This window comes from Physeter macrocephalus, chromosome 9, assembly GCF_002837175.3.
Source record: "Physeter macrocephalus isolate SW-GA chromosome 9, ASM283717v5, whole genome shotgun sequence".
NCBI lineage: Eukaryota > Metazoa > Chordata > Mammalia > Artiodactyla > Physeteridae > Physeter > Physeter macrocephalus.
The window spans coordinates 57,152,552-57,169,529 of record NC_041222.1 but is presented as its reverse complement, the minus strand read 5'-3'; the positions used below and the strand labels follow the sequence as shown (position 1 = coordinate 57,169,529).

At 35.7% G+C, this 16,978-nt stretch overlaps 1 protein-coding gene across 1 annotated transcript in view; it reads left to right on the top strand.

The window, feature by feature from the left end:
* Positions 1–13,245, top strand: part of FREM1 (FRAS1 related extracellular matrix 1) — a 236,311-nt gene extending 223,066 nt beyond the window's left edge. Inside the window, exons 37-38 of the mRNA XM_055087212.1 lie at positions 8,599–8,684; positions 10,502–13,245. Of these exons, the coding sequence (XP_054943187.1) occupies positions 8,599–8,684; positions 10,502–10,701 (286 nt within the window). The 3' untranslated portion in view covers positions 10,702–13,245. The remainder of the gene's footprint in view (positions 1–8,598; positions 8,685–10,501) is intronic.
* The last annotated feature ends 3,733 nt before the right edge of the window (positions 13,246–16,978 follow it).

The window sequence follows — 16,978 nt, the reverse complement described above, 5'->3', positions numbered from 1 at the left end:
AGGAACCTCCATACTGTTCTCCATAGTGGCTGCACCAATTTACATTTCCATTAACAGTATAAGATGGTTCCTTTTTTTCCCCACCCTCTCCAGCATTTATTATTTGTGAGCTTTTTGGTGATGGTCATTCTAACCAGTGTGAGGTGATACCTTATTGTAGTTTTGATTTGCATTTCTCTAATAATTAGCAATCTTGAGCATCTTTTCATGTGCCTGTTGGCCATCTGTATGTCTTCTTTGGAGAAATGTCTATTTAGGTTTCTGCCCATTTTTCAATTGGGTTGTTTGGCTTTTTTTTTGATACTGAGCTGTATAAGCTCTTTATATATTTTGGAAATTAATCCCTGTCAGTAATTTTGACTTAGCTCTTTTATGATAAAACTGTGCCATTGCCACAGTTCTATTTTTTTTAACATCTTTATTGGAGTATAATTGCTTTACAATGGTGTGTTAGTTTCTGCTGTGTAGCAAAATGAATCAGCTATACGTATACATATATCCCCATATCACAGTTCTATTTTTTAGCCTCTCTATCTTAAACTTTTGGAGAAAGTCAGAAGGAGATTCTCTGAGTCAGCAGTGTTGCAGATTTCTATATTTATTAAATAGTAATTCCTGCCCACTGATTTGAAAATATATAGCAATGAAAAGTCTTACAGCATCAGGCCTATAACAACGTAAGAGGCATTGATGATTATGAAACCAGACGAGTTGATCAAAGGGTGATTGGATAACAGAACACTCAATGAAAGATGACTCGTGGTCAGATAATGACAACAAAATTTATCTAGCTGAGGCAGACTTTAAAAATGCATATGTAACTATCCCTGACCCTCCTTTTTTCCTCCCTGGATATTATCCAAAGCAATGCAATTAGACTAACACATTCCATGGCTAGAAATTGAGACTAGATAAATCGCTGGTGGATATCAGTCACATTTTGCACTTCATCAAATTTTAAAAGTTATGTTCATCTAAAAACACTATTAAGAAAATGAAAAGGCAGACCACATTTGGGAAAAGCTCATCTCAAATCATGTATCTGATAAAGGTCTCAAATCCAGAAAATATAAACATCTCCTACAAATCAATGACAAAAAGACAACCAGATTTAAAAAAAATAGCATATACACTACCAAATGTAAAACCGATAGCTAGCGGGAAGCAGCCACATAGCACAGGGAGATCAGCTCGGTGCTTTCTGACCATCTAGAGGGGTGGGATAGGGAGGTTGGGAGGGAGGGAGATGCAAGAGGGAAGAGATATGGGGATATATGTATATGTATAGCTGATTCACTTTGTTATAAAGAAGAAACTAACACACCATTGTAAATCAATTATACTCCAATAAAGATGTTAAAAAAAAAAAAGCAATTGACTTAGAGATTTCACAAGTAAAGAGAGACAGTTGGTCAGTAAAGACATGAAAAGGTGCCCACCACCATTAGATGTCAGAGAAATGCAAATTAAAACCACAATAAAATACCACTTCACACCCACTAGAATAGTTAAAATCACAAAGACTATGTTGTAGAGCAAATGGAATTCTCATTTATTGTTGGTGGAATTGTAAAATGGTACAACCTCTTTGTAGAACTGTCTTGCAGTTTCTTATAAAGTTACATGCATCTGCTCTGTGACCTAGCAATTCTACTCCTAGGTATTTACCCAAGAGAAATAATAATATATGTTTAAAAAAAAAGCACTTACAAGAATATCTTTAGTAACCTTTTTAATAACAGTAGTTTGGGTCATTTGTCTTCTTGTTATTGATTGATAGGAATTGTGTATATTTTCTCCATCAAAAAGGGAAGAGACAGATTTTCTTTTTTTGATAAATTAATTTTTTTCTTTAGAATATAGAAATATTATTTTACAAATTTATTTATTTATTATGGAAGTATAGTTGATTTACAATGTTTCAGGTGTACAGCAAGTTACATATATATATATATTTATATTCTTTTCTTCAGATTCTTGTCCAATATCGGTTATTACAAACTATTGACTCTATAGTTCCCTGTGCTATACAGTAGGTTCTTATTGTTTATCAATTTTATATATAATAGTGTGTATCTGTTAATCCCAAATTCCTGATTTATCCCTCCTCCCATCTTTTCCCCTTTGGTAACCATGAGTTTGTTTTCTATGTCTGTGAGTCTATTTCAGTTTTGTAAATAAGTTCATTTGTATCATTTTTTTTCAGATTCTGTATATAAGTGATATCATATGATATTTGTCTTTCTCTGTCTTACTTCACTTAGTATGATGATCTCTAGTTGCATCCATGTTGCTACAAATGGCACTATTTCATTCCTTTTTATGGCTGAGTAATATTCCATTGTATATATATACCATGTGGCTGAGTAATATTCCATTGTATATATATACCATTTCTTCTTTATCCATTCATCTGTTGATGCACATTTAGGATGCTTCCATGTCTTTGCTATTGTAAATAGTGCTGCTATGAACACCGTGGTCCATGAATCTTTTCACATTAGCGTTTTCATCTTTTCCAGATATATGCCCAGTAGTGGGATTGCTGGGTTATATGATAACTCTATTTTTAGTTTTTTAAGGAACCTCCATACTGTTCTCCATAGTGGCTGCACCAATTTACATTTCCATTAACAGTATAAGATGGTTCCTTTTTTTCCCCACCCTCTCCAGCATTTATTATTTGTGAGCTTTTTGGTGATGGTCATTCTAACCAGTGTGAGGTGATACCTTATTGTAGTTTTGATTTGCATTTCTCTAATAATTAGCAATCTTGAGCATCTTTTCATGTGCCTGTTGGCCATCTGTATGTCTTCTTTGGAGAAATGTCTATTTAGGTTTCTGCCCATTTTTCAATTGGGTTGTTTGGCTTTTTTTTTGATACTGAGCTGTATAAGCTCTTTATATATTTTGGAAATTAATCCCTGTCAGTAGCATCATTTGCAAATATATTCTCCCATTCTGTAGGTTGTCTTTTCATTTTGTTTATGGTTTCCTTTGCCATGCAAAAGCTTTTAAGTTTAATTAGGTCCCATTTGTTTATTTTTGCTTTTTTTCCATTATTCTAGGAGACAGATCCAAAAAAATATTGCTGCGATTTATGTGAAAGAGTGTTCTGACTATGTTTTTCTCTAGGAGTTTTATAGTATCCGGTCTTACATTTAGCTATTTAATCCATTTTGAGTTTATTTTTGTATATTGTGTTAGAGAATGTTCTAATTTCATTCTTTTACAGGTTGTTGTCTGATTTTCCCAGCACCACTTATTGAAGAGACTGTCTTTTCTCCACTGTATTTTCTTGTCTCATTTATTGTAGATTAATTGACCATAAGTGCGTGGGTTTATTTCTGGGCTTTCTGTCCTGTTGCATTGATCAATGTGTCTGCTTTTGTGCCAGTACCATAGTCTTTTGATTACTATAGCTTTGCAGTATCGTCTGAAGTTAGGGAGTGTGATTCCTCGAACTCCATTCTTCTTTCTCAAGATTTTTTTGGCTATTCAGAGTGTTATTTGTTTCCATACAAATTAAATTTTGTTGTTGTTGTTCCAGTTCTGTGAAAGATACTATTGGTGATTTGATAGGAATTGCACTGAATCTGTAGATTGTCTTGGGTAGTATGGTCATTTTAACAATATTGATTCTTCCAATCCAAGAACACAGTATAAGTTTCCGTCTGTTTGCCATCTTCAGTTTCTTTCATCACCATCTTATAGTTCTCTAAGTACAGGTCTTTTGCCTCATTAGGTATTGCTAAGTATTTTATTCTTTTTGATGCAATAATAAATGGGATTATTGCCTTAGTTTCTCTTTCTGATATTTTGTTGTTAGTGTATAGAAGTACAACAGATTTGGGTAATTAGATGGATCAATAAAATAAAAAAGTTATTGGGCGACTAATACAGGGTTGTCAAAATGAAGACATCAACAATATTACCTTAAATTGCCATTATTTCATAAGAAATGTTTTTTGACACCAAAAACCTAGAAGATCATAATCTCAGAATAATCGTATTAAGAAATACATAAATAGGTATTTTGTTCTGCAGTAAACTATTATAAAATCCAGTATAATAGTGATGGAAATTTTCTATCTCCCTTATTAATTCAAGACGATTAGTGATCGTATATAGCAGATCAAACATTATGTTATAAGCAGTTTCAAAACTAATTTTTTCATATCATTGTGAAGTTAATTTTATAAACCTCTGGTTTCAGGGAATTGTTTTAACTGTAGTACTGAGACCTTTTTTTAGATGTAAAACTGAGAAAGCTTTCAGAGCAAGAGAAAGTTTTCAGGGGGCAGCTGGAGGTTTTCCCATCATATTTTAGACAGTGACATTATGTATCTATCAGTAATATAAACTATTTTGACTTACATGTTATGTATTTACTATATTGGTCCAGAAATTAAAGCATTTATCAAATACCATTTCTGACGGTATTCCAGGGTGTGTAAGAGGTAAAATATATTTGGTGTGAGATTTTTTTTTTTCTAATCAGTTTATTGTTAGGCAGATTGTTCTTTTTTTTTTTTTTTTATAAATTTATTTATTTATTTTTGGCCGTGTTGGGTCTTCGTTTCTGTGCAAGGGCTTTCTCTAGTTGTGGCAAGCGTGGGCCACTCTTCATCATGGTGCGTGGGCCTCTCACTGTTGCGCCCTCCCTTGTTGTGGAGCACAGGCTCCAGACGTGCAGGCTCAGTAGTTGTGGCTCACCGGCCCAATTGCTCCACGGCATGTGGGATCTTCCCAGACCAGGGCTAGAACCCGTGTCCCCTGCATTGGCAGGCAGATTCTCAACCACTGCACCACGAGGGAAGCCTGAGATTTTAAAAATATCATAAAAAGCTTCTAATTTTCAAATTTTAAGTGAAAAATGGGTATGAATATTTGACCTGATGGCTTTTGTATGATACTTCAATATGCATTTTATTTCAAAAGGACAATAAGAATGATTATCCCAAGAACAGTTAATACTAGTTACAGGCATTCCAGCAAATGCCGAGCAGCATATTAAAAGCAAACTAAAACAAAAATAAAAGATCTGCACACTCTTTTGGATCAGTCATTTTAAGAGGAACATTTTTGGATGACAAGGCCACCTCCTCAGTATAATTTTTCTCTGAACCCCAAGACCTCCTCTGTCATTCAACATGTTTTCATTCATTCTATGGGCCTCTCTGCTTCCCTTCACCCATTACTTTTCAGGTTCATTTAGTCCTCTTCTCCAACCTCTTTCCCTTGAAAAATAAATATTCCTCTGGGAATTAACGATTCCTTCTGTGATGTAAAATTAATAGTTTCAACATTTTATAACCTGGCTATTTACCTTCTCATGAATATTTTTAGGAGATGGTTTTAGATTCTATAATTAGAATTAATATGCATCTAGAGTGTTTTTGTTTGGTCTCAGGGACCGTTTTTCAATTCTAGGTTATGTTTCCTCAGGCTCCCTTGCTACCTGATGGTCCTTTACATATGGTCATTTACAGCACCCGTGTTTCAAGAAGAACAGCAAATTTTACTCTATCCTTTGTCCTTAATAAGATTGCTAACTCAACCCAATCTTTATCTCCAATCTCCTTTGCTCCCCATTGGTGTTTTATTATTTTTCTAGCCCAGAGGAGCCAGACTCCTAGATTAGGTATTTCTTGAATTTACATACTGTAATCTCATCTGCTCATTTCCTTAGGCAGTCATTGTACATTTGGTAATTCTATTATTATAGATCATTATCTATGAAACCATTTTGCTTTCCCACAGGAGTGTCTGGAACCCCTGCTGACCTTTCCTTGAAGAGTTAGTCTAAAATACATCTATATTTAATCAAAAAGTTTCAAAGAAGTAGATGTTTATTTCTGTAACTGAAAAAATTAAGGTTTCTGTTTTTAATACTATACTTTGAATGCCTTCAAATTTCAGAGCTGTCAAAAGATTTTTATTTGTGTGTATCTCTATATTTTATTTTTATATCTCTATAATATATACATATTTATATAGTTAATATTCTCTATTTTATTTGTATATGGGTATAAAAGAAAATGAATGGTATTTTTATAAAATAATCAACATACAAATGCCTAAATATGTTTTTTGTAAATAACTATGGTCTAACATTTTACCTATCCTAAACACAGCTGTTTTCCCCTCTTGCTCTTTTGGGACTTTTTGCTTCTCCTAGCATCAAAAAGGAAATCAAACTTGTACTTGACCAGCTAAAATGGATATTACAAAGTATCTTTTAAAGATAGTTTCAAGGATCTTAAAGCAGGAGGAGATGGTAAATATCCTTGAATAAAACCTGTTCCTTCCTGATAAAGACATTGAGGCGGAAGTTACATACATAAGGAAATTGGAGACAGAGCAGGAAGTGAAACCCAGGTGTCCCACGCTCTGTCTGATACACCACATTGACTGAAGCAGCCCCTCAAGCCCTCCCTCAGTCTATATTTTATACACATTTCATATTCCATGTTCTAAACCCGCAGCACATCAGAATTACCATATTGGATGTGAGAGAGAGGGGAGAAAAATTGGCTATCATATCTGCTGTAACTGTCAGACAGGAGCTGACAGTAAGTAGTAAAGTCAGAACCAAGTCACACAACCCAAATCCGGCAGCCACAAGGACATTCAGAGAAGTGGGAAAAGAGCCTACATATCTCAGAAGGCCCAGAAGTCACCACTGCATCAAACAAAACTAAACTACTGTATTAGTAGGAAAAAAATCATTAAGAGACAGGTTAGATTATGTTCACTCTACATGATCTGGAAAAGCAGAGAAATGAATCTAAAGTTTGGAAAGATATAGGCAAAATGAAAAAAAATTCAACAGTCTAAACTTGTGACAAGTATGTATTAGTAATTATGTTTCCTGCTTTTTAAAATATCAGTAGATATTAACCAGGCAAGAAGATCAAGGTGATTTTGTTTGTTTCTTTTTGAGACTTTCTGTATTAAAAAAAGAAGAAAAGAAAAAAAATAATTATTTATTGGCTTTTTACTTAAAGCATTTTAAAGAGCTTTTAATGAACACCGTTGGGGAATTAGATAGAATCAAATATTGCTTATAGGAATAATTCAGCTAGCTGTGAAAATAATTCATAAGGAATTTTTATGCCTGTGAAGAGTGTCTGTCATCAAAAAGACAAGAGATAACAAACACTGGCAAGGATGTGGAGAAAAGGAAACCCTTGTAAACTGTTGGTAGGATTGTAAAATGGTGCAGCCACTATGGAAAACAGTATTGAGGCCCCTCAAAAGTTAAAAATTGAACTACCATATGACCCAGCAATTCCTCTTCTGGGAATATGTCTGAAGGGAATGAAAATACTATGTTGAAGATGAATCTGCACCCCCATGTTTATAACAGTATTTTTTACAATAGCCAAGACATGGAAATGACCCAGGTGTCCATCAACAGATGAACAGATAAAGAAGTTGTGGTACACACACGCACGCGCGCGCACACACACACACACACACACACACACACACACACACACAGGAATATTATTCAGCCATAAAAATAAGGAAATCCTGACAATTGGGACAACACGAGTGGACCTAGAGGGCATTATGCTAAGTGAAATAAATCAGACAGAGAAAGACAAATACTATATGATCTCACTTACATGTGGAATCTAAAAACAAAAAGTCATAGAAAAAGAGATCAGATTTGTGGTTACCAGAGGTGAGGGATGTGAGGTGGGAGAGTTAGAGGAAGGTAATCAAAAGACATAAACTTCCAGTTATCAGTAAATACAGGGGATGTAATGTATAACATGACTATTGTTAACACTGCTGTGTGGTAGATTTGAAAGTTGTTTAGAGAGTAAATTCCAAGAGTTCTCATCACAAGGAAAAAAGCATTTTTTTCTTTTCTTTTTTTTTTTTTTGTAACTGTATGAAATGATGGGTGTTAACTAAACGTATTGTGGTAATCAAAGTTCACTATATATGTAAGTCAAGTCATTATGCTGTATACCTTAAACTTATTAAAAATAGAATTATATTTTGGGGAAAATGTTTATATATATTAGTAAGAACAGGTGCTTTAACTTCTGCACAACATACGAAGGTTTGGCAGTGAGGCTGAGCCTGTTTCTCTAGGTGGGATGAAAGAGTCACAAATATTGGAATATTTGACTAAACACGCAAAGCTCAAAATGTCAGCTTCAAGTAATTTTATACGAATAGTTTGGGTTACCTTACTGGTCAAATTAACTGGGAAATTGCCAAATTTATGCCATTTAGAGATAAACTTCCCATGAGAGGAGTCATTTTTTGGCACTAAGTAATTAATCTATATAAGTAAGCAGTTGCTGATTTTCTCAAAAGATGTTTAAAACCCATTGAATTTGTGCTTTAAAGCCCAGATATTATAATACAATATCACTTTCTTTGCTGTCATCTACCGCACCCTGCAGATACTCATTAATATAAAAAAATAGAGTATTAAAATCTTGGAAAGTTCTTTCTACATATATAGTTTTTTTCTATTTTAAACTATCTTTGATTTCCATTATGCATTTCACATCAGCAGAAATGTTGAACTCCTTGTCACTGACACTCTTATTTTCGTGTATTTGCACCTAGTCACCTGGGCAGCCTTGTAACTGTCCTCTCCAGGCAGCATATGCAGTGGCTTTGGGACATCAGTGGAAGAAAGCCCTTCTGGATAGGCAAGTATCCGTGCTGCCCTGAGGGGGAAGGCAAGAACGTGAAGAGAACGTCTCCCTGCCATAGGCCAAATAATTGTGGTTTACAATAATAAGCAATGGTTAGACAGTTGGATAGTCTGTCTTTTAAAACTCATCTTAATTACATAATACTTTCATTTATAGGCATCTTTCTCCAAGAAATAATGTGGAATGTGATTCAATTTATAAGTAAGAGCATTTTTAAAATGTTATTTCTAAAAGTAAAAAATTAGAAACAGTTGTAAATAGGGGATGGTGAAATAAATTATAGTATAACCATATGAAAGAATATTTAATATTTAATGCTTTTGTAAGGCATCAAATATTAAAGACATGACAAAATGCCTATGTTTATGAATTCATTCAATGTTGAATGCATATTGTATATAAAATACGTAATGCACTGCATTTGTGGCAAGGTGCTAAGTGAAAAAGCACTGTCTACAGCCATATGAAGCATGAAATAATTTAGAATAAATAAGAAGTGTATATATGTGTGATATATATACATATATACATATATGTATAGATATAAAAAGAAATAAGCCAAAAAGTTAGAAATTTTTTTTGTATCTCCAGTTAAGAATTATAGATGATCTTAATTTTATCCTTTGTTTTCTGAAGTTTTAATATTTTCTACAAATTTAACAGTAATACAAATCTTTTCAAGCCAGTTTAGAAGTAGAATTCTCAGGGTGCACTAAAGTCACTATTCTCACCATCTCTCCTTAAAGGTATTGTATTTCAGGGAATTATAATAAATGCACTCTTGGCTTCTCAAAATCTCTGTAATACTCAGTGAGTGTCTAATTCTGAAATCATCTGAGAGTATTAAATTAAGGCTGGAAGATAAATTTTCTCTATGTCCACAATGACTGATGTCAAGGCTCTATCCCCAAAAAGTTCTTGGGCATAGCATCACCTGATCAATAATTCAAAGAAACAGTCCAGAGGAGACAGTCATTCCCAACCAAAAGTACTTCATTTTATTCCACCCCCAAATATAGAATGAGATCCAGTGGGGAGAGGGTTACATGCTATGTAACAAAGACTGTTTTCATGGTCAAATTTGGTTTGGGAGCTGCCAGGCCATCCTATTGCAGAGGATTCTTTTCTCATTCTATTATTTTTATTTCTATTCTGAAAGACAGGAGGAGGAATGCTTCTTTAAGAAAAATTACAAGAGCTTTACAACATTGAAGTGTAATTTTCAAAAAACTGCCAGTGGGAGTAGAGAGACAAGTTGAGAAAAGCTGCTTTTTATTAGAACTGTAGCAGATTGAAAAAACCTTAAGCTCCAGACTAAAAATAATACTTAGTAAGCTACTTTCAAATATGAAAACCGAGACATTTAAATCGTGAGGAAAAAGAATAGACAAGAGTGTGATGGGAGTTCTGCCTGTAGGATACTATGAATAATAATTGCCATTTATTAAACACTTATATGTCATGAGCTTTATATGCGTTATCTGTTTTAATCCTCAAAACAGGCTTAGGTATATTTAGATATACACTTCTGAGATGAGAAAACTAAAACTCAGAGAACTCAGAGAGGTTAAATAACCTGCCCAGAGATGTTCAACTAGCAAGTGGTGGAGCTAGGATTTGGATTCCAATCTGCCTGACCCCAAAACCTTATGTTCTCACTTGTGTCTTATAGGATTCCCAGGTCCTAGTCATTGTTTTAGAATGTAGGCCTACATTTGTATGTGATTACTTAACTTTGAATAACAGGTTGATATGATATCCAATTGTAAATGTAATAAAATCCTATGGCACACTTCTTTGGTTCACATTAGGTTTGAATGACCAAGTGCGTGCTGGCCACTGGGAGTGGATCGGCGGTGAACCTGTGACCTTCACCAACTGGAGGAGAGGGCTTCCTCAACGTTCAAAGCCTGGCAAGAACTGTGTTTTAGTTCAAAGACAAGGAAAATGGCAAACAAAGGACTGTAAGAAGGGCAAATCTCACAATTATATGTGCTCCAGGAAACTCTAAATGTAACTGGCCCTACAGGTGCCCACTTGGGATTTCTTACCTATTTATTTACAGGATTTGTGCACATGGCTCAATAGAAAACAGGGTGTCATGACTGACTGGTACGTTTTTTTTTTTTTTAATCAAAGTGTTTGAAGGAGTCTATCTAGTAAAGAAGAAACACAGTTAAATAGTTCCAGGAAGATTGATAAATGAATGTTTCTTATAGGAAGAGATAAAATTTTTGCATCTCAATACCTTCCAAAATAAAACCCCGAGTATTATATGGCACAAGATTTGATTATTCTGGAGACCTCACTCCATATTTCAGTCAACACGAATTTCATGGTCCTTGGATGTTTTTGGTCCCAATACCTCACATGAGTCCATTCTGAAATCTATATTGCAGGTGCTTCTACCACTTCATTCTGAGGGAAGCTCACCCTGCCAGTTCATTAAATCAAGGTTGAGCTGCAAAGGGTTGCTTTGGCCCTTTGGAGCCCTTTCAAATGTGAAAGCTGAGAGCCTGTGGATAAAAAAGAGAATTCTCTGTGGTGAAAAAGGAAGGCTTTAGATGGAAGAATCTGGCAGATGGAAACTCATCTGCAAAGCTCTAGTTCAGGTAAGAATTCAGGGGCTACCTGTCCTTCAGAGGTCTACCCATCACTACTCACAAGACAGATCTCCTTTTCCAATAAGAATGGTGCACCATTCCAAAGCAAATGATTGGGTTTCCCCAGCTTTACAGGGTCATGAGAAATTTGAAGTAACATGAGCCTTTCTCTTCATTCATGTTTATAGTACTGACAGGCATTTCTCAAGGACATTTGGAATAAAAAGCATGTATGAATGATGATTAACATATGGAAGAAAAATATGACTTTCTCAAAAGTGTCCCAATGAACTATGCTGATGAACAAAGAAAAGTAATACTGAAAACAGAGCTCTTGAAAGCCTATCTTCTCAGAAAGGATTTTGAAACAATTTTGAGCCCTTAAATATTTAATATTTGTAGAAATGCCATGTTAACCTGATTCTCTAATGAAAAGGTACCTTATTAATTTATAATGGCTGCTAAGTGAAACATTTTGTAGCAGTGACCCATGTTGCAGCCTTGCAAGGACTCCCTTCTGAAATCAAGGTTTAATTACACGAAATTAAAAATTAATTTCTAAACCATTTACTCAAAATTTTCCTCTTTTCATAATCCCTGAAAAATATGGTTATGCCACATGTGACTTGCTATATGAGCACCAGGGTCACTTCAGAATCAAAATGGAGTTATTAAGTGCACCAAAGTTTTGGTGCAGGTTTTATTATAAAAATACCCTGAGAGAAACTAAAAGTGATTGAAGAAATTCAGTCCCGTTTCTGGTTATAAAACATGACAAGCTTGTTCTATTTGTGCTCATTTATCAAAATTTTGGTTAATAGAAATATTTACAAAAAGAGGTTGGAATAAGATCTAGACATTCTACGTCTTATTAAATTCCAACATCTTTGTGGAGTCGGGGGGCTCCTTACGTTAGATATCACAAGTAGGGTCTGGACTGCTGTGATACACAGGTCTTCTGTATGACACAAGTAGTTCCTGGTGTTTAACCAAAAGATGTAAAACCCATTCTCTGTATCAGTTCAAATCCCTTCTGATCCACTGGCTTCCGCAATGTGGAAAGGTGGGATGCTGAATAAAGAAATGAAGAGTTGTTTACCTAAAGGGCTGTATCCTAGGAGGGAAAGTAAAAGTTCAAGGAATGAGGAATATATTAGACCGATAGAACTATATTAACTATTTAAAACTGGAAATCCAGAACCATGGCAACTATGTAGAACCTGATCAGCATGGTAGATTTTATTTTACATTCCTGCCATGACAATGGTATTTAAATGTAATTGCAAATGTTAGCACAAAGAGAGACTGCTTTGATTTTTATAGCAACTAGAAATACTAGAAGAATATTTGAAATATTCTTGATCATGAAAACATTAATTCAGGCAAGTGTAGGTGCTGGGCAATATTCATCATGACCTTCATCTCCTTCTCGTGATTGGGCTTTGACTGATGGGGGAATAGAAATAAATGATGGTCATGGTTCTTTCCACCTTGATTGGTTACTGTCATCCTTTAGGTGCTGGTGGGAGTGGGAAGGAAGGAAATGGAGTGATGGTAGAGTGACAATGGGAGATTATAGGAAAGGAGAAGAAAGGGGAGAGTGGAGGAAGAGATGAGGGTTGATTGTAGCTGAGAAAGAGAGCATCAGAAAGAAGGACCTGAATGCCACCCAACTCTTCTCCCCAGACTTGAATACCGAGTCAGGAAAAGTCCCAGTTAATCCAAGGGCATTAACTCAGCTCTATAGTGTGTAGCTTTTCAGAATCTTGTACCATTGGTCTTCAACAAAAACATACATATATATATATAGTATATATTTGCTAAGCATAAACTTAGAAAACATATGACAATCACTTCATCTCCTTCCAAGGAGTGGTAAAAATGAGCTAGGTGACATTTACTTACATTTTTGTTTGTGTTTATTTTTAAGACAGCCAAAAAGAATATGAACATATTTTCATTAACACTATGGCTCTGTGTAATTTAAAGCATAAGCTGGTGCTGATTAATTTCTGCGACAAACAGCTTATTAAATATACTATATCTAGTGTTGTATAAAAATTAATAAAACAAACTTATTTCTAGTTCTGAATCACTGTCCCTTTAGTGTTTAACATTTTTAATTTATTCTACCCATTGTAAGAAGAAACGGAGAAGAAAAGTCAACATGTATTTTTCATCCTTACTCTTTGGATCAGCCTTTCATTATACAGCTTCCATCCGTCCATCCATCCATCCATCCACCATCCATTCAACAAATATTGAATATGAAGTGCCAACCCTGTACCTGATAGTGTTCTAGATACTGGAGATGTGGAGTGAATGAGATAGGAAGGTAAAAGTATAAAAGCATAGTGCAAATGTGCAAATTTCTAATAGTTTTTTTTAAGCATGGAGCTTTTTTTCTTAATCAGGGAGGAAGTCATGATGGAAATCATTGATTACATTATCCCTTTTCAGAACTGGAGGGAAAGCCACACTGATACAAACAGCTCAGGCTGTCTTTTGTTTTATTTCTCAACTGATTAAGAAGATGGTGATAACTTCCTGAATATATAATCAGGTCAAAGTGTTATTGATAGCAGCTGTCTCAGATTTTCTGTCTCCAGATCAAGGTGGGAACTAAAGTTTTCAAATCTAGGTAATTAATTTTGTAACAATTATTTTTTCCAAGAAAACAAGCAGTGTGTGTCTGTGTGTCTTTGAGATTCCTGGAGTAACGGGAATAAAAATGAGAGACCTTTGATGTCATCTCATCTAATATACCTTTTGTATAGCAGAGGAGACTGAAGTCCTCAGAAGTTAAAGTAGGAAGAGATCAGCACTAAAGCTACAGTCTTCCAAATCGTAGGCTGGATCTCTTCTAATTATTCCATGTATTTATTACCACTCTGAGCAAATGGTTTTATTATATTCAAGTAAGATATCTTTCAATGATGATTATGATGAAGTTCACCATATGCTTGAAAACATTATAGTAAGTGAAAGAAGATGGACATAAGGCTGCATACTGAGTGATTCTGCTTGTATGAAATGTCCACATTAGGCCAATATATAAAGTCAGAAACTAGATTAGTGGTTGCCAGACGGTTGGTGGAAGGGGAAATTGGAATTAACTGCTTATAGGTAAAGGGTTCCTTTTTGAGGGAATGGAAATGTTCTGGAATTAGATAGTGGTGATGGTTGCACAACCATCACTGAAGTGCACACTTTAAAATAGTAAAGGCTCGCACAGAGCCCTCAGCCATGCCGAGGTCTAGGCCACTGCACAGCTGGGCTGTATCCAAAGGGCCACCACCATGTGAGCCACGCATCCAGAGATGCCCATGTTGCCCTCAGAGCCGCCCGCAGCTCACAGCGACTGCAGGAACCGCCATCACCACCACCTATTTGTCACTTTCAAAGAATTACAGTACCGTACAGTATGCCTCTCTCTTGGAGTTGGAGAAACCGTGTTATCAGCCCATTATCACAGTAAGTGGACCTTCAAGATGGCAGAGAACTAAGACGTGGAGATCATCTTCCTCCCCACAAATACATCAAAAATACATCTACATGTGGAACAACTCCTACAGAACACCTACTGAATGCTGGCAGAAGACTTCAGACTTCCCAAAAGACGTGTGGCTGACAGGGTCTTGGTGCTCTGGCCTGGTATCCCTCTGAGCTGGGAGAGCTGAGTTCAGGATGTTGGACCACCAGAGACCTCCCGGCCCCACGTAATATCAATTGGCTAGGGCTCTCGCAGAGATCTTCGTCTCAACACTAAGAACCAGCTCCACCCAACAGCCAGCAAGCTCCAGTGCTGGATGCCTCAGGCCAAATAACTAGCAAGAAAGGAACACAACACCACACAATAGCAGAGAGGCTGCCTAAAATCATACTAAGTTCACAGATACCTCAAAACACACCATCAGACGTGGCCCTGCCCACCACAAAAACAAGATCCAGCCCCACCCACCAGAACACAGGCACAAGTGCCCTCCACCAGAAAGCCTACACAACCCACTGAACCAACCCTACCCACTGGAAGCAGACATCAAAAACCATGGAAACTACGAACCTGCAGCCTGTGAAAAGGAGACCCCAAACACAGTAAGTTAAGCAAAATGAGAAGACAGAGAAACACACAGCAAATGAAGGAGCAAGGTAAAAACCCACCAGACCAAACAAATGAACAGAAAATAGGCAGTCTACCTGAAAAAGAATTCAGAGTAATGATAGTAAAGATGATCCAAAATCTTGGAAATAGAATGGAGAATATACAAGAAACATTTAATGAGGAACTAGAAGAACGAAAGAGCAAACAAACAATGATGAACAACACAATAAATGAACTTAAAAATTCTCTAGAAGGAATCAAGAGCAGAATAACTGAGGCAGAAGAACGGATAAGAGATCTACTAGATAAAATAATGGAAATAGCTACTACAGAGCAGAATAAAGGAAAAAGAATGAAAAGAATTGAGGGCAGTCTCAGAGACCTCTGGGTCAACATTAAATGCACCAACATTTGAATTATAGGGGTCGCAGAAGAAGAAGAGGAAAAGAAAGGGTCTGAGAAAATATTTGAACAGATTATAGTTGAAGACTTCCCTAATATGGGAAAGAAAATAGTCAAGTCCAGGAAGTGCAGAGAGTCCCAAACAGGATAAATTCAAGGAGAAATATGCCAAGACACATATTAATCAAACTATCAAAAATTAAATACAAAGAAAAAATATTGAAAGAAGCAAGGGAAAAGCAACAAATAACATACAAGGGAATCCCCATGCAAATGCTAAAGGAACTTCTCTAGACAGGAAACACAAGAGAAGGAAAAGACCCACAATAACAAACCCAAAACAATTAAGAAAATGACAATAGGAACATACATATCAATAACTACCTTAAATGTAAATGGATTAAATGCTCCCACCAAAAGACATAGATTAGTTGAATGGATACAAAAACAAGACCCACATATAAGCTGTCTACAAGGTAACCACTTCAGACCTAGGGACACAGAGAGACTGAGAGTGAGGGGGTGGAAAAGGATATCCCATGCAAATGGAAATCAGAAGAAAGCTGGAGTAGCAATTCTTATATCAGACAAAATAGACTTTAAAATAAAGACTCTTACAAGACACAAAGAAGGACACTACATAATGTCAAGGGATCAATCCAAAAAGAAGCTATAACAACTGTAAATATTTATGCACCCAACATAGGAGCACCTCAATACATAAGGCAAATGCTAACAGCCATAAAAGGGGAAATCAATACAAATCATAGTAGGGGACTTTAACACCCCACTTTACCAATGGACTGATTATCCAAAATGAAAATAAATAAGGAAACACAAGCTTTAAATGATACATTAGACAAGGTGGACTTAATTGATATTTATAGGACATTCCATCCAAAAACAACAGAATACACTTTCTTCTCAAGTGCTCATGGAACATTCTCCAGGATAGATCATATCTTGGGTCACAAATTGAGCCTTGGTAAATTTAAGAAAACTGAAATTGTATCAACTGTCTTTTCTGACCACAACACTATGAGACTAGATATAAACTACAGGAAAAAAACTGTAAAAAACACAAACACATGGAGGCTAAACAATACACTACTAAATAACCAAGAGATCACTGAATAAATCAAAGAGGAAATAAAAAAATACCTGGAAACAAATGACAATGA